At 36.9% G+C, this 23,699-nt stretch overlaps 1 protein-coding gene across 3 annotated transcripts; it reads left to right on the top strand.

Annotated features, from left to right (window-relative positions):
• On the top strand, positions 1 to 22,676 carry ZNF507 (zinc finger protein 507). 3 transcript variants are annotated; one of them, XM_037409146.1, is made up of 8 exons: positions 21 to 72; positions 937 to 1,072; positions 3,579 to 5,710; positions 6,862 to 6,967; positions 12,539 to 12,653; positions 14,981 to 15,085; positions 18,327 to 18,461; positions 18,596 to 22,676. In XM_037409146.1, the coding sequence occupies exons 3-8, from the start codon at positions 3,584 to 3,586 to the stop codon at positions 18,957 to 18,959; spliced, it is 2,952 nt and encodes a 983-aa protein (XP_037265043.1). In that variant the 5' UTR covers positions 21 to 72; positions 937 to 1,072; positions 3,579 to 3,583; the 3' UTR covers positions 18,960 to 22,676. The 3 variants fall into 3 exon arrangements, with proteins under 3 accessions (XP_037265042.1, XP_037265044.1, XP_037265043.1); XM_037409145.1 differs by lacking the exon at positions 937 to 1,072 and having other exon boundaries at positions 1 to 72; XM_037409147.1 differs by lacking the exons at positions 937 to 1,072; positions 14,981 to 15,085 and having other exon boundaries at positions 1 to 72.
• The last annotated feature ends 1,023 nt before the right edge of the window (positions 22,677 to 23,699 follow it).

The raw sequence follows: 23,699 nt of genomic DNA, 5'->3' as shown, positions 1-23,699 counted from the left end.
GGTCACCTGACCCGAGCCCGCGGGTCACGTGATACGGTCTCCATCGTCGCCATCTTGAAGCGGTGGCCGGGGGTGAGGAAAAAAAAAATTTTTTTTTCTTCTTTATTGAAAGCCAGGTAAAAATCAGGGGCGGGCCCTCGGCGCCGCCGGGGCGAGCGGGCGGTGGCCGGCCGGCCGGCAGGTAGGGCGCGGGGCGCGGTGGCGGGCAGGCCCCGGGCCGGCATGCCGCAGCCCATGTGCGGAGCCGCCGGCGGCTGCGGCTCCCGGCGGCGCCTTCCCCGGGCCGGGCCCAGGCCGTGGCCGCCTCCCTCCTCTTCCTACCGCACCGCCCCCCCCCCGGCAAGCCAGAATCCCCGCGGCTCGCCCGCCGGCGCGGTGGGTGCTGCTCCGAGCCCAGCCGGTAGCGCCGAGCGCGCTGCTTGAAGGCCGCGCCGGCGGCACCTGCCTGATGTACAGCGGGGGCGGCCCCGCGGGAGGGGGAACCTCGGAGCGGGGTCCGGCGGATCCGCGGCCAGACGTGCCCGAGCAGCAGTCCCGGGGCAGGGCCCGCGCCGGCGGGGGCGGCAGCTGGCAGCCCCAGCTCCTGCTGGAGAAGTTTCCCTGCCCTCAGGAGCCGCGATGCCACCAGACCGGCCTGCCCGGTGAGGCGGTTGTGCAACGCGGTGGTTGGCTTTTCCCCGACCCGGGGCGCTTCACCCTGGCTCTGCCCCCCTGGGTGTCTGACGCGGGCGGAGCGGGCAGCTCCAAGGCAAGAGGCGCTGCCCTCTGCTCCAGATCTTGGCCCTTGGCACCCCCAGACCCTGCACCTTAATTACTGTGTAAGCGGCACCCGCTGGCACAGCCGTTTGCCCGACTGAAGTTTTATGAGATTGAGGCGTCTTTGTGCTTCGTGAAAGTAATGTAGTTACTAAAACTCAATTTTTGTACAATTCTTAGCCCTTTAAAAAACAAAGTCTGCAGCAGTAAGCGCTACAGCTACTCTAAACAAAGAATGATGTAACACATACATACCATAGTTACACCTGTGGTAACTTCCAGCAGCTACAAGCATCCCAGATCGATGCATCTGAAGGTACACGCTCTGTTTTCATTTTTGACATAGCAATAGTACGTGGCAGCGTACTTCTTTTAGGGTCAGACAGACCATACGATATTTCATCTTGGTTTCTGTGCTGCTTTCAGATGAAAAAGAGGAAATATTTGTCTACTTAGCATCACTTACAAAGTTTTAAAAGTACTAAGTATAAAGTAGCACCATGGGCTTATAATTTTCCTTAACTCATTCTCAAATTGAAAATATTTCAAGTAGACATTATTCCTTTGACTACTTCATGTAATGTTACATTTGCTTTCAGGGGAAAAAGCACATTTGTTTACTTTTCATAATGGTTTTTGAACATATTATAGCCAGTATGAAACAAAAGCGAAGTATTTTTGTATAACTGAATAGGATAGTTTTCAAATAACAGCCTTAAGCTTCTTTTAAGTTAATGCATAATCAGAGATATTACATGAAAGGGGTATAATTTTTCCTAGCCACATAGACCAGTTAGTCATTCAATGTACTGTGCCAAACGCGTAACAGAAACAGAAGCAGAATATGCACATCAACATGTCTATTGTTTTATGTTTTAAAAGTTAAATACTTGGATGTTTCACTATAAGTCTATGGACGCATGCATTGATTCCTGTTAATAAGATGATACTGAACTTGAATTAAATAAGCTGGCTATTTGGTATACTCTTATGTAAAATGATACTTTTTTTGTTTAAATATTATTTAATTTCTGTCTCCTACAATTGATCTACTATTGCAGTGCAGTATTGATCATTTTTAATCTGTTTACATAGATCCAGCTAAAGTCATAAGGCCTTAAGTAGCTTAGTTTTCTAGTTATCATGGATCCAACTGCTCTATGGCTTTATTTATAAACAATTTTATTAAATTTTTCAATTTTAATGTAGGTTATAAGCATTGCCAAGTAAATAATCTTCAAACTAACACTGAAAAATAGTAACATTGAAGGGAGTAGTCTTGTGTTCCTTAATGATTCAGAATTCACAAATACTGATGCATTTTCAATTTGAAATATTTTACATAAGCATATTAGTGGTGGACTTGGCAGTGCTAGGTTTATAGTTGGACTGGATGATCTTTTCCAACCTAAATGATTCTGTGATTCTGAGAGGTGTGAGTGATACTAACATAGCTAATATTGATAGTTCTGATGATAACCTGAATTGTAAGTTGAATGGCAAATAAAGGTAATTTGAATAGTTCTGCCCAGAATTTTTTTTTGTAGAGGGAAAGGGGCACCACAGAACCCACTCTTATATGTCTGTTCATTGTATCGCTGTATACTGAATCTGTAAGTAGAAAAGAATGAATTTCATGGTTCTTTAGGACCAGTTCTGGAAGTTCTGGTTTGGCCTATGTATCTTTCTGGGGAAGAAAAACCCCAATAATAAATAATCCACATTAAAGAACTTGGGATACATTTTCAAAGATGACTGACAAAAGAAATACCTGGCATCTCTTTATTGTCAAGGTTTTGTTATATATAGTATATAAAAATACATATTGTGTATAAAATATATGTGTGTATATATAGTGGAACTCAAATAGGTTATTTTTAGCTATTTTTTCAGAAGTAAATTTCACTGTAAGACTTCTTGTCCAACTCCTCCACCCCTCACCCCACAGCTCTGCCCACATCACAAAGTATGTTTTCATGTAAATTTATATATATTGGCTTCTAACTTAACCTCCAATAGTACCACGTTATTGCCTGTGGTTTATGGTTAGACATGTTTAAAGGAAGTGTAAGTGGAAGTAGTTATTGCCTTTAGCATTCCCTCAAAACAGAAAAAAATTACTCTCTATAACTTTAGTACCAATTGATTTTCCCTATAATTAAGGAATTGTAGAAAAAGCTACAATTAGTAGCTTTTCTAGAAAATGACATTTATAATAAGTATGATTTGACATGTGAATGGTCTTTAATATAGTCATAGTGAAATGACTAATGTAAGTAAATACCAGAATTACTTTCTTTTCCTAACATTTCAGGGAAAAAAATTACTTATTTTTGTAAATTATGTTGTTGCAAATTGTCATGTGCTTTAGGAGACATTAGTGTATCAGAGTAAGTACGTTTGAATACATTTTCATATTATATCATGGTTTTTAAATGTAAATATGCCAGTTACTATTGATTGGTATATTTAAGTGTCTAGCATTCAAACTGTGGTCCTTGTAAAGAAAAAGATAATAGCTGTAACAATGCTAATCAGCCTGTATTTGACAAATATATATCTTGCCCTTGTACAACTTGGAGTCAGGCTGTTACAGGCTCTCATGGAATTAATCTGTCCAGCTGTATTGAATAGCATCTATGCTATCCACTAAATGTCCTCAAAATCTTTGGCTATTTATATGGCCGTTCTGGCAGGTTTTATTAAATCAGTGGCATTAGGCATCCATATTTAGCAGAGGGAGAAATCTAAATAGGACTGGGTTGTATTTTTATGATTGTGCATGTATAAATATTAATTTTTTATAAACCCCTTTCTCCTAGGTATTATGGAAGAAGGAAGCAGTGTTGCAGTATTGATGCCAAATATTGGGGAACAGGAAGCTGTGCTGATTTCTGAAACAGTCATTGGCCCAACACTGCAGAACAGTGAAAATCAGAGAAAATGTAAAACTGATCCACTAATCCATGTCATCCAGAAACTAAGCAAAATAGTGGAAAGTGAGAAGTCACAAAGATGCCTTTTAATAGGGAAAAAACGTTCCCATCCTAATGCTTCTGCACAGTCTTTTGATGCAGATGATCTTTCTGAAATCCCGGCTAAAGCAATTGAGCTATCTGTTATTGCTACTAAAAAGACTGAAGAGTTACAAGCAGATTATTTTGTGACTGAATGTCTTCCACAAAGCAAAAAAAAAGTGACATGCTACCAGTGTAGTCTATGTAAATTTCTATCACCTTCTCTCTTGACACTACAAGAGCATATAAAACAACATGGGCAGAAAAATGAAGTGATACTAATGTGCTCAGAATGTCATTTTGCTTCCAAAAGCCAAGAAGAACTTGAATCCCATTTCCAAAATTACCACGAGAGTGATGGTAAAAACAGCATCCAGACAAAAGTGCAGCAATGTGTAAATGTCGCAAGTTCGGTTTTGCAAGGGCCAGTGGAAGGAAGTGTCAAATCAGGGACTGATCAGGCAGGAAATCTGGACTGTAAAGATGTGACTCAGTCTACTAATATGCCTGAAATGGGTAGGAGAAAATGGTATACTTACGAGCAGTATGGCATGTACCGCTGTTTAATTTGTCGGTACACCTGTGGACAGCAAAGAATGTTGAAAACACATGCTTGGAAACATGCGGGTGAGGTTGATTGCTCCTATCCTATCTTTGAGGAAGAAAATGAAACTGCCAGCTTGTCAGAGACAGTAGTAACTCACACACCTCATAGCATGGATACAGTTGTTCTTTCTTTGGAAAACAGTGAACTTGATATCCATAGTGAACCGTCTCTTCAACTTCAGATTTGCAATTCTGAGCAACTGTCTTGTAAATCACCAGTAGGAACAAATGTAAAAGAGGAAGGGATGTTAAATCAGTCTGTAGTGCATTCTCCTACTACAGAGGTTTTAGAGGAGACTGTATCAGATACGGAACAGGATAATATGATAACTGATAGCCTACTTTCATCAGCACAGAAAATCATCAATTGTAGTCCAAATAAAAAGGGTCACGTTAATGTAATAGTAGAGCGCTTGCCAGGTGCTGAGGAAAGTATCTTACAAAAGCCTTTTTTGATGGACACTGACACTGAAACAGAAAAAAAATTGATCTCAGAGGAGTCCCGTGTTACTTGTGAAGAACCTGATGAAGTTTACTGTTCAGATGAAATTCAAGAAGTAATAATAGGATGGAATAATACCGAGAAGAAAGATAATGAATTAAGCTCTAATAAAAATGTGACAACTGATGAAAATGTGCCTCCTGCACGAAGAAGGACAAATTCAGAGTCTTTACGACTACACTCATTAGCTGCAGAAGCTCTTGTTACAATGCCTATCAGAGCTGCAGAGCTAACAAGGTCTAGCTTCATGACTCTGACTGGAGAAGATGCTGTGGATGCAGGTGCAGGACAGGGAGAAGCTGATGGCCCATGCATGGCTCATTCTAAAGTGGTATCCTCACTGAAGAGTCCTTCAGAGGAGTTTAGTGGCTTAAACCAAAGTGAATGTGCAATAGTTGAGATACAGAAAGAAAGGCCAGAGTTATCAGAAGCGCCAATTAAAATGGGCATCAGTATGTCACTACTTACTGTCATTGAAAAACTGAAGGAGAGGACGGATCAGAATGCTTCTGATGATGACATTTTGAAAGAATTACAAGACAACGCACAATGCCAAAATGCAAATGATGCAAATATTACTGGGAGTAACCTAGTAGAATATATACCTAATGTAGATCGACCCTACCGCTGTCGCCTCTGCCATTATAGCAGCGGTAATAAGGGCTACATAAAACAACATTTGAGAGTCCATCGTCAGAGGCAGCCATACCAGTGCCCTATCTGTGAACACATTGCTGACAATAGTAAGGATTTAGAGAGCCACATGATCAACCACTGTAAAACAAGAATGTATCAATGCAAGCAATGTGAAGAATCCTTTCATTATAAGGTAAAAGTTCTTTCCTGTGCCTGTCTGTAATGGCTAAGTAACCTATTTTGTTACTTTTTTAATAACTGGTAATCCCTCTTTCTAACTTAATTCAGTCTGACATCCTGGCTTCATTGTTTTTACAATTGGGGATTATTACCAGCAGCACTTTCCATATATACAGTTCAGCTGTAATTACTCTGCTTTACCCACTGAAGTAAACTTGCTTCCTCACCTGTGTTACCATCCTGAGAACCATCTTATGGACATATTAATGTCATGTTGTTTTTCTGCCCACATGTAGAAATTCCATTCAGGAAGAAATTAAAGCATCAGAGAACTTAATAGTTGAAACTTTAAAAGAATGCTCAAACATGCCTGCGAGTTGTGAGTGTGTGCAAAAGTAATCATGGCATTTGGGGGTAACATGGGACACTATGAAGCAGAAATTCTTTCCTTTTTTTCCTCTGTTGTTGTGTTGATCTGGATGTTCTGTAGGACTTGGATCTGAGGGATTACACACCAGAGCAGAATAATGTCCTCTCCCATTTTTATAGTCACTAGTTTAAGCATTAGTGCTGGTGAATGTGTTCCTGTGTATGCAGTTCAGTACTTAGATAGCATCAGTATCCAGCTGTGCAACTGAAACTCTTTCTAGGCAATGGTAGCACAAATTCTGCCATATTTACTGCTGTTTAGTCCTAGTTTGAAAAACTGTACAGGTAGGGTGGCAGAAGGATCTCTTTCCTCCCCAAGCAAGTAGAAACAGGTATAATGTATTCTTAAGTCACTGGGTAATATGAAAATTGAGTCAATTTTCACAGAAGCCATCCTTTAACATCTAATCTAATAGTGCTTTTGGAGCATAATAATTTTGGAGGAAGAACTGTTTGCTACTTGTCTGTGGGAATGGGGAAAGAAGGAAGTTTGTTTTTTAAATAAACACAAATCATATAATCCTCTCAGTTGCTGTCATTAATTCTTCATGTTATTAAATAGTGTGATTTACTTTGTTTCTAGTAAAATTATCTGAGGGCTAATCTTTATATACACATAAAATTTGTAACAGTTGTTATTAAAACTTGAGTAACAATGTCACAAATTATTGCAATATTTGAAGTGAACAGTGTAAATTTGTAGTGTGTGTTTAAATGTGGGAATTGTTTTTTCAGAGCCAACTGCGAAATCATGAAAGAGAACAACACAGTCTTCCAGATATCTTTTCAACAGCTACATCTAACAAAGTAATAGTTTCCAACGAAGTAGATGAAAGAGAAGGTACTGTTTATATTTACACTTGAAATTACTGAGAGTCACTCATAACATTACTTCTTTTTGCTCTATTTGTGTAAAACTGGTTTTAAGATCTAGTTCATGCTGAAGTGTTTTCATGCCTGTTCATAACCTTAAATTTATGTTCTTTCCAGAATGAAAAACTTACCATAGTCAGTTTTGAGATACCTTACTGACATTTATTGGTAGGCGAGACGTTTTTAGCCCCTGTAATTGGACCTTGTGTTTCTTCTTAAGAAAAAATGACTGGTGAGGAGTATTCCTCTGAATTTTTAAGAAAAAAAAAAAATCCCCTCTTCAACAGCTACAGTATTTTCCAAATCACCTACAATAAACAGAAGGAAGCCTTTTTTTAAACACACTGTGGTAATGTAGTTTGCTGTCAGCATACACATACAATACCATCCGTTCTGTGTTTAGAAATTTCCGATTAATTATGGTAATGTCCAAAATGAGTCACTTGTTTTAGCCCTAGAGAGGCCAGTGTAAGGCATTCCAGAAATTCAACCAGTATCTGTAATAGTTTCCAGGGTAACTGTAGGTATGCATTTCCTAAATGTCTGTTTAACTGTGTATCTGCTTATAATTTAATAGTGTTTGTTTTAAAAACAACAACAACAAAACCCAAATACTTGATGTGTTAAGGTAGTGAAATAGGAAGAAATAGCCAAATGTTGACATTTAGGAAAAAATGTCGTCTCAAAATCCTTTGAGTATCCTGGAGGCCTGATATTTATTATTGCAGCTTGAATGCGTCCTCTTCTTTGGTGAGTTTAAGTTACTGAAAATATTTACAGCATTTTTATTCTGAAGGCAACATAGTAATTGTTAGTATTTTGCAAGCACTGTGGAAAAATCCTAGTAATTATATCACCTCTGAACAACTGTGGGGTGAAGTATTTCCTTTTTGTGCATATACCTCTGTTCTGTCCTAACTATGTTTGTTTAGATAGCAAAAGGTGCACTATAATAGTACTTAGAATGTAGCTGAAATTTCTAGGTTCAACTCTCACCTGTACAGCTGATCAGTGAGTGCAAAAATAGTCGTTGAAATTGATGCTGCTGTGTGTGGAAAAAGGTACTAACCAGTGTGAGCCGGGCTGGATGACTTCAACCAGTAATGATTTGTCCAAAAGCAACATGGTACATGTCAGAATAGAATGAGCTCCTTAACTCATAGCCTCTTTTTCTGGCTTTCAGTACACAAGTTAGAAATTTAAAAGTGAATTACCTTATCAGCCTCAGGTAGAATGACCCTTCCCAGCTCCTTTTTGCTCTCATCAGTGCAGAAAGCATTTAAATTCAGGAAATTGATCTGCAGTGCTTATTACACCCCTAAGACCTAAGCCTGAGAGAGCCATCTGAAGTCAGGGAGAGACAGGAAAAAGGCTAGGGAGTGTCTGCTGGTAGTTGGGGATGTTCCTTCCCCATTAAGTAGTGGGGTTTTTCTTCAGAAGAAATTGCAAAAATGTTTCTACAGAAGTGATAGGAAGTAAAACATTGTTAGTTTAGCTGGTTACAAATACCTAGGATCACAACTTGAACTATTACTTCTGACAATGTTTTGTTTTAAACCAGTACTTGTAAAGATGTCATAATACAGGAATAACTACCTTGCAACACGTGAAACGTCAGATTTTGGGGAATACTGTACCTTTTGAGCTCAAGTCCTGTTAAGGTGACTGAAAACCAAGATGTCTATCGCTTTTGAAAACAGTATGTTTTAATAAGGTGGTTTTACAGTTTATATTCTGATCTTGTAACTTAATCTCCATGAAAGAGGAGCCCTTGTTTGAGAAAAATGCCTGCTTTCAATTTAATTACTTTTGAGATTTTTTGGTTAAATATTTTTTGCTCATTATTATCTTATAGAAGTGTTATAGCCATGCACTTTAATTGATTGTTTACCCCACATGAAATTTAGTGATGTGGCTTGAATGAAAACAGTTCTTTTAAACTTTTATTAACTCATCCTGTGGAATGCTTAAATTATTTCAGAACCAATTTATAATCAAATTGCAACACCACTGCAGTACAGCAATCTCTTGTCAAACAGATGTCATCCCTATAAAGAGACACAAAACAAAGAAGTTTATGGCATAGCATCTGTTTATGTGAAAGATGCCTGAGCTGGAACAGTTTCATTTCTTGCTTATGAAATAGTTAGCCCTAAAAGTCTCTTTATTCATCATGGTTGTACAATAAATTAAAAGGAAGCATTATGAGACTGGATATGATCGGATTGTAAATGTCTAATAATGAAGGAATAGGATAATAAGCAGCATTACAGGAGCACCTGTTACTGCTGCTAGAACAAAGATCTGTCATTTCCATGTTTGCTTTTAAGAGACCTGATATCTTCCATCCAGAAAGCAAAAAAGGCCCCAAACCCAGAAGAAATAAGCCAGTGGAGGGAGTGGGGGACATGACTGCTGTTTTGCAACAGCAAGAGATTATATGATGTATTATAATTCATATGTATTTTGTTGAAGGAATAAATATAAAGTGGTGATTAGTATAAATAATTGCTCCTGTGTGCGTGCTACTGGGTGGTTAGTCACAACTGTGTAATAGATAATATCTTTACATAATGCTTTAAAAAATCTCATTAGATACTGTTTGTTTTAAGTTGCCTGCCCAATAAAATACCAGATTCGTAACAGAAAATACATTTAGAAGCAGTTTATTCTAAAGCTGCAGGATTTCAGATGGAAAACCCATTCAAACACCAATGCAATAGCTTAACCTTCACACAACCCCTGTTCTCCCACAGATCTGCAGCTCAGTGGCTTTGTACTCATTTGAGGTCTTCTCCATAAATGTGCATTCATTGAAGAATAATTGTAGAAATATAAATTCCAAACTCTCCAAGTGTATAATCAAGATTGTTTTGATAGTTTACATTACAGGGGAAAAAAATATATAATTTTTGTTCTATGAGCCTATCGTAGGAAAAAATGTGATATATTTTACTTCGACTTCTGAAGAGTGCCTGTAAAATATTACTTCCATATCTTCATAAGAATGCTAGGAGTGAGCTCTGTGTCATGTTTTAACAGAAAAAATACAAAATATTTTTTCTGTTATCTTGGTACACACAGAAATATTTAAATTTTATTTCAGACTGTATTTGGATTGCTATCTTAAGACATACTATATATTCTTCAGAATAACCCTCTGGGGGTTATCAGCCCTACCTAATTACTTTGCATCTTAAACCAAAAGTGCTGAATTTTGGAGTGAAAGTTTAATTAGTGGTAAATTTCCCTCACTTAAAGTTAGCTGTGTGACTGTATTCCTCAGAATAACATATCTAAAACTTTTTTTGACATAAATTCATTGCCCACCTGTGGGGAAAAAATAGCAAAGAGAAAAGGTGAAATTCCATTTTGGATGACTCATTCTACTGGCTTATTCTGAAATGTTTCCTTAAGAGTTTTACCTTAAAGATTCTTAATTGTTGCTTTGATAATGGAAAAATTCAGTCAGGGTTTATAGAGTCCAGCATCATCAAGAGGAAACTCCAGAACAAAATTATCTTTACAAAATCTGTTCAGTATTTTGGACTCAGGAGATGGAGCTTCTGTTTTCAAGGTAAACTCTATAGTTCCTCCTGAGTTCAGTCAGCTTGTCTCATTCCTCCCTTCTTTAGCTAAAAAGAATTGGATTCAAGGAGATGGTAGAGGAGGGGTTTTCAGTCAGTTTTTCTTACTCCAAACTGGAGAGAGGTTCATGGTATTTGGACCTAAGCAAGAGATGTGTCTTAAAAGTCTACTTTCTATCTTTTTGGACAGTCACTTCAAATTTCAAGCTTGTTTGTCTTCTCAAACTGCAAGTTGGAACAGTGGCAGACAGACCCTCCTCTCAGTGTGACATGGACCTTCACTGCTCTTGACCTTGACAAACCTTTAACAGAATTCTTCAGGATTCAGAACAGAGGGTTCCCATTTGGGAAATTAGAACTTAGATTTTTTTAGAGAGGGGAGTTATTTCTGGTTTGAGGAGGAACTGGGAGGCCTGGGAAGTAGATCGCTTTCTGATATTATCAGAGCACTTAAGGCAATATCTACTGAAAAACATCCAGCTAATACACCTTTTTCCATTCCACCTAGGATCTTCTGCTGTACCCTACTGGTAGTAAACCCGTTCACAACACAAACTAATGATTTTTTTCTGCTAGAGACGTGTTTCATACAAGCAAGAAGAGTTGCTGAAGTCTGTTCTTGCAAGATTTGAGCTTTACTTTGTCTCCCACACATTATTTATTGAATTGTATATTCATCTGCCTTTGTGGGTGTACTTCAGTAATGATCCTTACCCACCAGAGAAATTCTTTAAGGATCTGTATCAGAGTTTCTTCAAAGCCCATGTACGTAACTGAGAAACATGGCTTGACTGTTCAGCCAGCTAATAAGAATGTGATGTAAAGATAAAATGAACTTGAGCACCCTACTTGCACGTGGAAATAAAAGAAAAAAGTAGAATTATACAGGCTAGTGAAGAGGTTAGATGCTGAAAGTAAACCCCTTTATTTCCGTTTGAGTTTTTTTGTTTTGGTTTGGGGTTTTTTTGTTTGTTTGGGTTTTTTGGCACTAGTTCTGATTTAAACAGCTCCAACCTTGGTGTCTCTTCGTGATTTTGCTATTCCCTCATTTGGGGAGTGCATGAAGGCTGCATGATAGGCTGGAATGGAAAAACAACTTATATAAAAAATACCATCCCTCTTCCCAAATGTTAATATTTTAACCCAAATCAGTTCCATTATTCAGTAAGGGAGCAGGAATAGGGCTGTTTAAGTCTACACACTTACATCTCAAAAATACTCAAACTGTGCACTTCCAGGCACACATTTTCCTATGTTAAATCAGTCATTAGCCTTTGTCTCTGCAACTATTAATTTTTCAAGAGTTTCTTTCATTCTGGAAAGAAAAAATGATTTATTTTTTTTTTTACAACTGCTTTTTAGTCATTTGGAGAAGTTCCAAATTATTTCTTAACACATCTGATCGGTATCTGTTTGTTTTACCATCTCAGATCCTTCTGAAAGTATGAGTGGATTGGATGATAAAGAGAATGTAGATGCTTCAGAAGGCCTTTTGCTTTCCTTACCTATATTTGCCAGTTTGAAACTTGTCCTTTCTCAGTGCTCATCGTTTCCTTTGATTTGATCCATTCCACAAAGCAGTGAAACTGTTGCGTTCAGCAGTTCCCACATTTTATCACCTTTTGCTGTAACACAGAATTTTAACCCAACTGCAGGAAGAAGGGAAGTCTGCATAGACAGAAAGAATAGGTTTTCTTAAAATTTTAGTAATTCCAGTAAAAGGTAAGGGGAATACAGAACGGCATGTTAAATAAACTACACCTTTATTATCTCTGTGTCCATTGTCATTTTGCTCAAAATACTTTAATAAAAGTATTAAATATTTACAGCTATTTAGAAGTATTACTTTAAAACGTTAATTTATGTTTCGTAATTCAATTGTGCTGAAATTATCTGAGGACTCCTTACAATGCTGAATGCAACTCTAAAATAATGGATATTGTTCCATATAGGAAATAAGTCTTCAGTTCAGAAGCTGTATAGATGTGATGTGTGCGACTACACAAGCACAACTTATGTTGGTGTACGAAATCACAGACGAATTCATAACTCAGATAAGCCATATAGGTAAGTGTCTCAATATGCCTGGTTTACTTATTTTAATTTAAAAGGATACTTAATTGCTCATGCATTTTTGAAGATAATGTTAAAGAATTCCAATTACATAATTTTACTGCAAATTTGAAGTAGCCACGCTTGCTGGTTGACTCAAACTATGCAATTAAGATTTGCTAACTTTTCCAGGATGCATCTTTTGCTGTAATAGTCTACTGCTTGTTTTGTTTGAAGCATTCAGATGCGGAAAGAGAAATAATTACATTTTAATATTGAACTTTGGCCAACAGTAATAATATATTTCTTGAACTCCATGCACACTTAAGTTCATTTTGGATTTGCTTTAGTGCATGTTCTCCATTGTCATATTGCTACTTTGCACATTGGCTGCTACAGTGTGGCAAAATTCTGCCCTTTGTCTTGTCACCAGTCCCCTCATCTTTCTCACAGGTTTCAAACCATATTAACACAATCACTTAGAATCAGATCTTATAACTTTTCTACAAGGGAGTTATATGGTTTTCTGTAGAAACTTTGATATATAAAATCACAGGTAATAGTATAGCTCAGGTCCCCAGCAGAAAAATAAATCATGCATTTTTCTATTGGTTCCTGCATAAATTCCTGCAAATTCAATCTATGCTCATTCAGTGTGGATCTCTGTCCCTCTCTAGTGGCTGGAAAGTAGATCTGTGTTAATAAAATTTTTGAGCTAATGTACTTCTATGTTTTTAATACAAATTTTGAAAACTCAACACCTTGAAATGCTGAGCACAGCCAAGGACTTTCTCTTTTGGATAAACAAACACGGAAGACGTGTTTTATTTTGATTTGTGTATTATAGTGATATCCCATAACACTAGCAAAAATTTGCAAGAAGAGCAAATGTGGAATACAAATAGATTTTTTTTTTTCTCCTCAGAATCTTCCCTATTGCTGTTATTTGTAACTTAGTGGGGCTGGAACAGCAGATACTGTAGAGGGTCTTGTGTATGGTAGTTTTCTGAATTGGTGTTAGGCAGCCTGTTTGATTTAGGTACCCTTGAAAATTTTCCATTGGTGATATAGACTGTTCCATACTAAATGTAAGCCCACTGAGCTGGCTTGCTTTTCTGATTATTTTTTCATAAGTCACTTAGACAAATCGGCAGACTTGATAGGATGCTTAAGCCACAGCCTAAAAACCATAAGGTTCCAGTATTCATAGCATTTCTCCTTCTGAAACATGTATTCCTCAAGCCTTTCATAGTATCATATAGCAACCTACTATACTGCTGTCTTATTTATAGCGGTAAACATATTTTATTATTTGTTCAACAAAAATTGCTGGAAATTAAACTGTATAGCCCTCAGTGATGCATTTTTGTAGATTTGATACCTTCTGGATTTTAATCGTGCACAATTAAGTCCTTTCAAAAATCAAGTGAGTAATCTCAAGTTAAGTAGCCTGCAGTCTTGAACTCTTTCACACCATAGACCAGACTTAGTAAATGTTGGACATTTTACCATTTCAGAAAAAAGAAACAACTGAAGTCCCTAACAAATATGCAGAATTCTAGCTGAACTTGATGGCTACTGTTTCATTATGTTATATGCATGAAGCTTGTGTGGTAGTATGTTGGTATTTATGGGTAGCATAGTATTTGTGTAATACTTCAGGATCTAAATCCGTGGATCTAAATCTAGATCCAGCCTGACTGTTTTATTATTGGTTTTGTACAAAAATATTGTCACAGAAGTAAAAAAAAAAAAAATTTAAACAGCATGGTGTGACATCCTTAGGGCACTTGAATCTAAACGTGTTGATCTTATCCCTGACTTCTGTATCAGATACAATGCTCTGAAACTTAGACGTTTTATTACTAAATAGATAGTTTGGCTTTTAAACAAACATGGGTGTTGCTTTAAGTAGAACATTTATTCTTGAGGAACAAGACTCACTTCTAAATACACTATGTCCCCTATAGCTCTTATGGTCATATTCCACCTTTGCATAACATATCCAAGCAACTTGCATCAGGGCTGCATCACTTCAAGTGCATCCATCTCCCTTGTACTTCATGTTGCTTACCAGTGCTTAGAGGTGCACAAGATAGGTGTCAGGAAGGAACAGAGTCCATGTGCCTAGTGATTCTTGCTCAAAAGTGGAGGCTTTTTTGGGCTGCAAGTGATTCTCATGGTCCAAAAAATGAAACAATGTCATCACTTGGACTTCTGTAAATATTGCTAGTTTTTAACTGTAGTCTTTCCAGATAGCTTTGCTTTCTCATAGATTTTTATTTCTGGAATAGTGTTAGCAGTTAATTGTCAGATTAGTTTACTTGTTGTTGTCTCTTTAGATGTCAAGTATGTGACTTCGCCACCACAAATATGAATAGCTTGAAATGCCATATGAGGCGCCACCCCCAGGAGCATCAGGCAGTGCAGCTAATGGAACAGTACAAGTATGTAACAGTTCTAATTTGGCAAAACGCTGTGATAGTAGTGATTTTGCTATGTTAAGATACAAAGCAGGGTTCATATTCTGTTCTCTTCCCTCCTAGATTCATTCTTTGTTCCAGTGACTTTTTTTTCTTCTTTTTTTTTTTTTTTTTTTTTTTTTTTGAGAGAGAGAGAGAGAAGGAGATTTGATGTGGCATCCCCAGGTGATGTTTATGCTAGCTAATTAAATGCATCCATGACCTCCCTTTGGTACAGTATTCAGCTTTTTCTATCCAGGATGCAGTGGTTGCATATAAACTGCCTATTGCAAGTAGTTTCTGGACCGTGTTAATTGCCAGAGCGTGCCTGGAATTGTTTGGGAGGATGCAAGTGCCAAAACCATGCCAGGAGCACCTCTAACATTTAACGTTATAGACTGTTGAATTCCAGTACCCAGGAATGTTCTCTGACTTTGTTTAATATCCTAGTCTAGGCATGGCCTTTGCATATACATGTTAGTTAGAATCTAGATTGGCATCACGCTGCCCTAGTTAAGAATTAGTATGACTAGTCGTTACATTTAAGTGATAAGTGTTCTTTATAGTCTGTCCATAGGTATGTGTGTTCTATATATATACACACACATATATGAGAAAATTGGCATAAATACATGCAATTGTTTACTACTAATTTGCAACAAAAAATAAAAGCTGAGAAAGGAAAGAGAATGAGGAATGTTCTGAATGTTTCTTTCTGGAAGATTTTACAGACAATAGGAAGAATCTAAATAAATTACATTCAGATAAGGGTTTCTTCTCAAGAAAATGGGCTTCTACAACTTCAGAGTCCTTCCACTGCATTTTTCCTCCAAAATTTTTTCTAGCCACATTAAGTTCTATTTTCTCTGCTGTCATACTTCATACAGTATTGTTGAGTGCTCTTAGTATTACCAAAGATTACTGAAAATCTCCACACTTTGGTCCCTGCATCCCCGAGGAAGCAGTCTATCAAGAGCTGCAAGATAATTGTTTCCTCAGTAGATCAATTTAGGATACACTTGAAGAGTAAATTTTAATAATTCAACACAGGTCAACCAGCAGGGCAAATCATGCTATAGAATTAAAAGAGTTCTACTGCTAAACTCAGTGGTAAATAATTTTGTTTCTCTGGGAATGTCTTGCATATACAGTAACTATACATTAAGTACATGATCATAAAGGGCAGGCAGTGCATCATGCTAAAAGCTGTTGAGTTTCTGTGTCTTTGATTTGAACTGAATGCTAAAGCAGTCAACAGCACTTGGCTCATGACACTGTTCTCAGCAAAGTAAATCTGATTAGTAAATCACCCAAGTAAATTAATGTACTTCAAAAAATGAGACTGTAATTAAAAGGGGGTAAAAACAAACACTGAATTCTTGCTACATTCACCGTGTTACCAACCCACTGACCAAACTGTGTTAATGGCACAGGAAAATAATACATATAATAAGACTAGTGGAATACATGTGTGTATAGAATGGAATTAAGATTATTTGCTGATCTTTGTGTTTTGCAAAAAAATATTTTCACCTAATTTTATCTACAAATTAACTATAAGGTCTGCCTTTTATCTTATTTTTAATGATGTCATTAATTTGTAACAGCCTTATTAGAAATGTTAAGATTCTCAGCCCGAGTGTGAACTTGCCTATATTTGAAAGCATCCGTTTTCTTTATAAGGCTTCAAATTAGAAGGAAAAGAGAAAAATAGGATAGTACATTCCAAATCAAGTAACAGAGAAAAGTGAGCTAGAAGGATACGCTGCTTGTTCCCCAGCAAGACAGAGTTATGTTGCTGCATGAGCAAGGTAACGTACCATGCCTTCACCTAACTTGTCAGGGTTGTGCTGTTCTTCACCGTCTTCTGCTGACCAGAACTAGTTTCCTATATATGATTATTTGGAAGGCATTTAAGGACTGTATCCTGCTGTCATTAAGAGAAGTTGTAAAACCATACTGAATTGTATGTATAACACAGTTTTATATAGGCCTTCTCATGGTTCCAGGTTATATTTCTGAAAAGGTCTTAAAAATTTACAAAAACTTATTAGTATAGTAGTCATTTTAACAGATGCATCATAGTGTAACATACCGGGATCACATTGCTTGAGCAAAAAACATCGTGCTCTCATTGACATAGACTGAGGTGCATTCCCAGCTATTCACTAGAACAAGGTCACCTTCAGTTGACCCTGGTCTTTTCCATGTGATTTGAGAAACTGAAGACTTCCAAAGTAGCAGGTAGCTAAGTAAAGTAGGTTCCTCGTCCAATAGACAAGGAGCTACGCTGTCTTTACCATGAGTACTGTTCTGCTCTGGAGTAGTGTCATGCAGTATCACTCATCTCTTTCATGCAGAGGTGACTAATTTATCATCTTAGAAAACACTTCTAAAAAAACTTCTTCTGTTGTATGTTCATGTATGAAAAAAGTCCTATGGGATTTGATCAGTCCTGAGTTATCTGTGTCTGTAAGACACTACGTCTCTATGTAAATAGGGCACGTTCTTCAAGGTTTTTTCTTTACTGTGTAAGGCGCTGTTTTATAGGGAAACAGATTATTTAGTCTTGTGTTACCCAAGCTGATGGAAAACTCTATGGACAAAATTCTCACCTGTCTAAATCTCAACCTGTGAATATATTCAGAATCGAACTGGACACTGCTGTTGGCAACCTGCTGTAGGTGATCCTGCTTGCGCAGGTGGATTGGACTAGGTGATTTCAAGAGATCACTTCCAACTTCAACAATTCTGTGATCCTTAAATAAACTAATATATACTACACCAGAAAACTTTGTTAGCTCAATTAAAATTATCAGTGCTAACTACAGAGCTCCTGTGTGGTTCAGAGCAATGGCAAAAAGAGCTGCCTACCGGCCTGCCATGTGCCACACCAATGAACTCCATGTTTCTGCAGTTGTCAGAACTACTGCATTTTTGCAGTACTTAAACAATTTTAACAGGCCAAACAGATAAGATTTTAATACAGTTCTTCAAGAAGTCAGAAAAAGCAAAGTCAAAAATTCTCAGACCCTAAAGATAGTCTTACATTTCAGGATGAAACTTTGCAAACTAACTTGACTTAGTTACGAAAAGGAAAAGAGGGACCAAGAAGACAATTGACATGTATCTCTTTACTTATCCTTTTGGAAGAACTAATCCATTACTAAACAAATAAAATTTAACTTCTAAATGTTTTTCTTTTTCATTCTCCACTTTTTCCTAGATGTTCTCTCTGTGGATATGTCTGCAGCCATCCTCCATCCCTGAAGTCCCACATGTGGAAACATGCAAGTGACCAAAATTATAACTATGAACAAGTGAACAAGGCCATTAATGATGCAATTTCACAAAGCAGCAGGTATGTCTGATTTACTTTCAAGCCCTATCATCTAGAATTTTCAAGGGACCCAACTCTGATCCAAAATAAAGTTCCTGTCAAAAAGCAACAACTCTAAGTTTTTATATTTATTTCGGTTTTTATTATTATTTCAGGTTTCAAGGACAGCTTCCTGACAAAACCTTATTAGAAGGCACAGATGAAAGTACGGTACCTATACTAGGAAGTTCAGACAACTTGGTGTCTTTTACAGAGTCTATTAACCAGACTACAAATGAAATTTCAGGTTCTGATGAAAATGAAAAACCTAACTTGATGAATACCTCATGCAGTTTAGAAAAGAACTCCACTCTACCCTATCTTGGCACAGAATATTGTGTTCTTCTCTTCTGCTGCTGCATTTGTGGTTTTGAGTCTACCAACAAAGAAAATCTGCTGGATCATATGAAAGAACATGAGGGTGAAATCATAAACATCATTCTAAATAAGGACCACAGCACAACTCAGAGCACAAACTAGGTGAAGCAGTAAGTTAAAGTGAGGGTTTCCTGGAGTGAATATTTTCTTTCTTTGTTAATTTTTGCCTGAGAAGCTTTCTAAGGAGAAGAATTGCAAGGAAAATTTGATTTCCCATGGTGAGTCTTTGTTTCAGTAGGAGTACAAAATTTTAACCAGGGACCGATGAATCATTTAAGAGATAAATATGAGTGGGGAAGATCCTTTTTAACCTGTTCTTTCTCTTTATGGTGCCAAGAATGTAGAATTGTTGGGGTTTTCTTTTATTGTCAGGTACTAGTCAGTAATAATGCATTAGCACCGTACGTTAAAACCCAAAGGTATGAAAACTTTGTATCAATTGAAAAGCTTTTTTCCACCTCCCTCTTTGTTGTTATCCAAGTATTTCAGCAAAGAATTTTTTTACCCTCTTTTTTGTGAAACTGGCAACAGACCAGATAAAAATTTTAAACTATGATCTCCTAAACCCCACTGCGTGGATTCTGGAAGGATTCTGAAGGGCATGTGTGTGCTTGCATGCAGACATAGGTGTTTCATTTTTTCCGATCTATTTTTAAGGCCTTAAAAACTCCAAGTTGTCCTTCAACAAAGACTGCTATCTTTTCTCTTGATTTAGAGCACCAGGAGCTGAGAAGCCTAGAAGCATTTTGCTAATAACTTTATCTGATTGGATCCTAACTAAAAAAATTATACTTTTTGGAACGATAGTGTGTAAAAGATCCTTTATAATGATGACCTACTGTTTCTTAATGGTTTTCTTGACACATTCGGCAGAAGTATTTTAAAAAAAAAAAAAAAACACAAAAAAGCAAGCTTATCATATGTCACTTTTAATTTGTGGTGATTACTTTTGCAGTATATATGAGCAGTGTTTTTTAATGAGAACAAGATATTAACAGTAATCACCACAAAGTGATGTAGATTAAAACTTTGTAGATTGCTAAAGGTGTAGGTGAGCCCGAAGTGGGATTTTGAGAAATGCCTACGTGCTTTGGAGTTCTTTGAAATCCCACTGGCTGTCTAAAATCTTCACTTGTCTGGAAGAGCTGTAACTGTAGAAATAATTCACTGAAAGATACAGTAATCTTCCTGTAGAAAATCATATTTTTTAAAAAAAGGCTAACTGTATTTTAAGCGAAAATTTATCCAGTCACTTGTAGAATAAATTTTACTAGTGCATATAATAGGGATTCATAAAGGGAATTAGGGATTACTTTGTTTTCTGAGGAACGCATAGAAAACTCCCTTTTAAAGCCTTTAGCTTCTAAAATTACAGTGCCTTTTTTTTCTTTTACAGTTACAGCAGTTTGCAGTACAAGACATTAATCTATGTATCATTTCAGAATATTATCATACTGGCTAATTACTGGCAACTTTGTTGAGGTTATTTGTAAAAGTTGGCTCCTTAAGTTGTTTGAAATATATGCTTCAACCAAGTGAAGTAGTAGCACTTCCAAAGAAGCCCTTTAGCAGCTAGATTTAAACTTTCTAGTTCAGGTATGTATTTCTGCTTTTGAAAAATGGCAGATGTACAGAAGCATGCCTAGTTCCTGACATGGGGATGGAGTTACCTGATTTTTAGTAGCTCACTACTTTAAAAATGACTTACTCTTAGAAAAACAGTATTTTACAGTTATTTTATTTACACTTTAGTTTCTGCTAGCAGAAATAAGCTACAACTGTAAATCTAAGAAGGTGGCATATGTAGTGTACAGTCTATTGCACTATCGCTGACTAGAAGTGGCAAACAGAAGAGCAAGTCGTTACAACTTTAGGAACCAGCACAAAATCTAAAGGCCCAGGGGTAAAGGCACTAGGATTTCAAATACATTTGATTTTTGTTTTCATGTGATTTCCTCCATTTGATTTGTTATTCTGGGTTAAATATCTATTATTTTGTTTATAAATTAGATAGCAGAAAGTACACCTTTTACTTTAAAAATTGGTCAGGGTATAATATCAAAGCATTTTTGTGTCAGATATTTGAGATATTTTAAATACATATGTGAAGAAAGTATACATTCTTTTCAGTTAAAAGTTATTTTTCATATTCCTACAGATGGATTTTACGTTTGAAAAACATGATTTATTGACATGATCTCAAATTCAGTTAGAGATCGTGAACTTTTAATGGGTTATTCATGCCGTCTTAGAGATAGTAAACTTTTAATGGGTTATTAATACAGTGTTATTGACACCAATACTTTACCTTCAATATAGAATTCATGTGAAAAGATTACATTATCTGGAATATATCTCAACTTTCTCATTCAGGGATCCCATTTGTTGAAAAAAAATTAAAGGTACAATGAGATCCATAGTAAAGGTAACCTACCAGTCAGTATCCACAGAAACAGTATTTTGCCACATTGTTATTTTTGTGTAAAGGGATTATTATTTTAAAGTTGCTCAGCTAGTGAAAGATAGAAAGGTGAAAAACTCGCATTCATAAGCTAAGGAGGAGATGGCAGTGAAGTAAGACTTAAAAAGCAAGTAACCTTGAATCTAAATTAACAATTGTGGTGTATGTGCAAGCCACGTTTGCAGCATCCAGCATAATGCACCAGGACTCACTGTAATGGGATTACTAAACAGGATGCATCTATTCACAGTTGTTCTTTGCCATCTTGTTCCTTTTTTTTCTCCATGTGTTCCTATAAAATAGTAGAAAGTTAGTTGCCTCTAAAAACCATTATCAATCCTAACAAATGCCAGCAAATAATTCTTTCCCATATGCACAGATTTTTTAAATTTTTTTTAACTGTTTTCATGCTGCTTGCCATTAGTTACCCACTCACAACTCCCATGAACTTTATCAGAAGTTCTGCATGTGAAGTTAATTATAGACTTAGTTTTTCTGAAAGCAAATTATTCCTCAGGTTATCTGCTTTAGAAAGTGTATGGTTGGCTTGATTGCATGTTATGTAAGGGGTTTTAAGCACATTTCAAAGTCACTAACACTGCAGTCTTCCCCTTTCTTTAAGCTTTTAAAATACTTTTCAATCTTCTGTCACAGCACTATCAGATGATCAGCTATTCACTTGCTGTTTGTTTAAATTAGATTTTATTCTGCAATACGATCTGTAACTTGCAGCTTTGTTTTAAATGCCTGTACTTCTACTAAAGAGAAAACTTCATTTGTACTAGGCTGTACTGATAAGTAGGTGCATATTTCATCTTTCCGATTTATGCTTGGCCTGGGAAAATAGAGTGGGATTCAGTCAGAGTTATTGTATTTTCCTCTTTCAGAAGCCCTTATTTAATCATTTTTAAAAATGTACAGTTGGTGCTCAAAGTAACATTTGTTAAGATATATTTAATAGAAATTTACATTTGCATTTGATATTCATGGACATGGGTACATGTATTTTTTTAAGAAAAGGTATTGTAACACTATGGCACTGCTTTTCTAGCCAAAGTATAAAAAATTTAGAAAACTGACATGTAAAGACTGCAGTTAATTCTGATACTGTATCTTATTAAATAGGATGACTGTCATTTTATAAAATTATCCAGCACATTAAGCTGCATGCCTTAAGCTCTCTCTAGGATTGTGTTCCTGATAGACGACTGTTTGGAACTATGAAGCAAAGTCTGTAGTACTACTTTAACTACCTTCTGAAATACTGTACAATGTTAGAATAATTTATTTTGCTTTACAGGAGTTTGTCACGTATTGACTTTAATATTGTATTTTGGTAATAAACTTTTTTTGTTAAACACTTTAGTCACTTTTATTTGACCTGTATAAAATATGAATATGGAAGATTCAAACATTGAACTAATGTTCAGAGATTTGGGAATCTGTTTAAATCAGAAAGTATCTGAAATATTTCACTGCCATTTCTCACTCTTGTGTCAAGTTATTACAGTTTTAATACTGTTAATACAAGTTTTATAGAAGTAACTGTAGCGGTGAAATATGAGACTATTAAGTCAAAATATTTGTAAGCCTTTATGCAGTTATGATGGGACAGTGCTGAAGGACAGAACTGCACTTTCAAAATCCGTAATGAAGCTAGCAGGAATTTTTTCCCTAATTTAAATGGAGTGAAAGCCTTATGCAGCTTTTATTCAGGTAAGTGATTGACTCTTCTTTATCCATCACATAAGCTAAAACATACCTTGCAACCTAATCTTTAATATATAGCATATTTCTTGGCTTTGCTGAGCTTTTCTTCCCATCTTTTTGTTTGTTTGGTTTTTTATTTGGGGGGGGGAGAGGGGGCGGGGGGAAGTCAAACTCAGTTGCTGCTGCTGGCCAAGGAGAGAAAAGAGAAAGTACTGCCAGAGTATCCATTGCTGGTATTATCATGGTTTACATCTACATAAACAGGCAATCTTTTTTCATTTTGTTGTTGTTATTATAGCCCTGGGCCAAATACGGTGAAGTAAGAAAAGCTGGAACTACAAATGGGTTTAGTTGCAATGCTACAGAATGCTGTACCGCGCAGCTTTTTCACATTTTCTCTAATGCAAAACCTGAGAAAAAAAGTCCCTGTGGTGTAGGATGTGGCATGCAGGTATTACCCTGTTCACCGGGCTAGAATACTTTGCTTGCTTCAGCTTAATGCAGCAGAAGAGCCTTGTCAGAAGTTACTTGCCCCCCCCCATAAATAACCTGGTCATGTGGGATCCACCTGATACCCCAAGACACCTTATCACCTTCCCTGCTTACGAGCACTGGCCAGCCCAGCACAGGGCTGCAGCTGCCCAGGGAAAGGGCACCGTGCCCGCTACTGG

This window comes from Falco rusticolus, chromosome 15 (genome assembly GCF_015220075.1).
Source record: "Falco rusticolus isolate bFalRus1 chromosome 15, bFalRus1.pri, whole genome shotgun sequence".
NCBI lineage: Eukaryota > Metazoa > Chordata > Aves > Falconiformes > Falconidae > Falco > Falco rusticolus.
The sequence above is the reverse complement of the archived record's forward strand: the minus strand, read 5'-3'. Positions and strand labels throughout refer to the sequence as shown.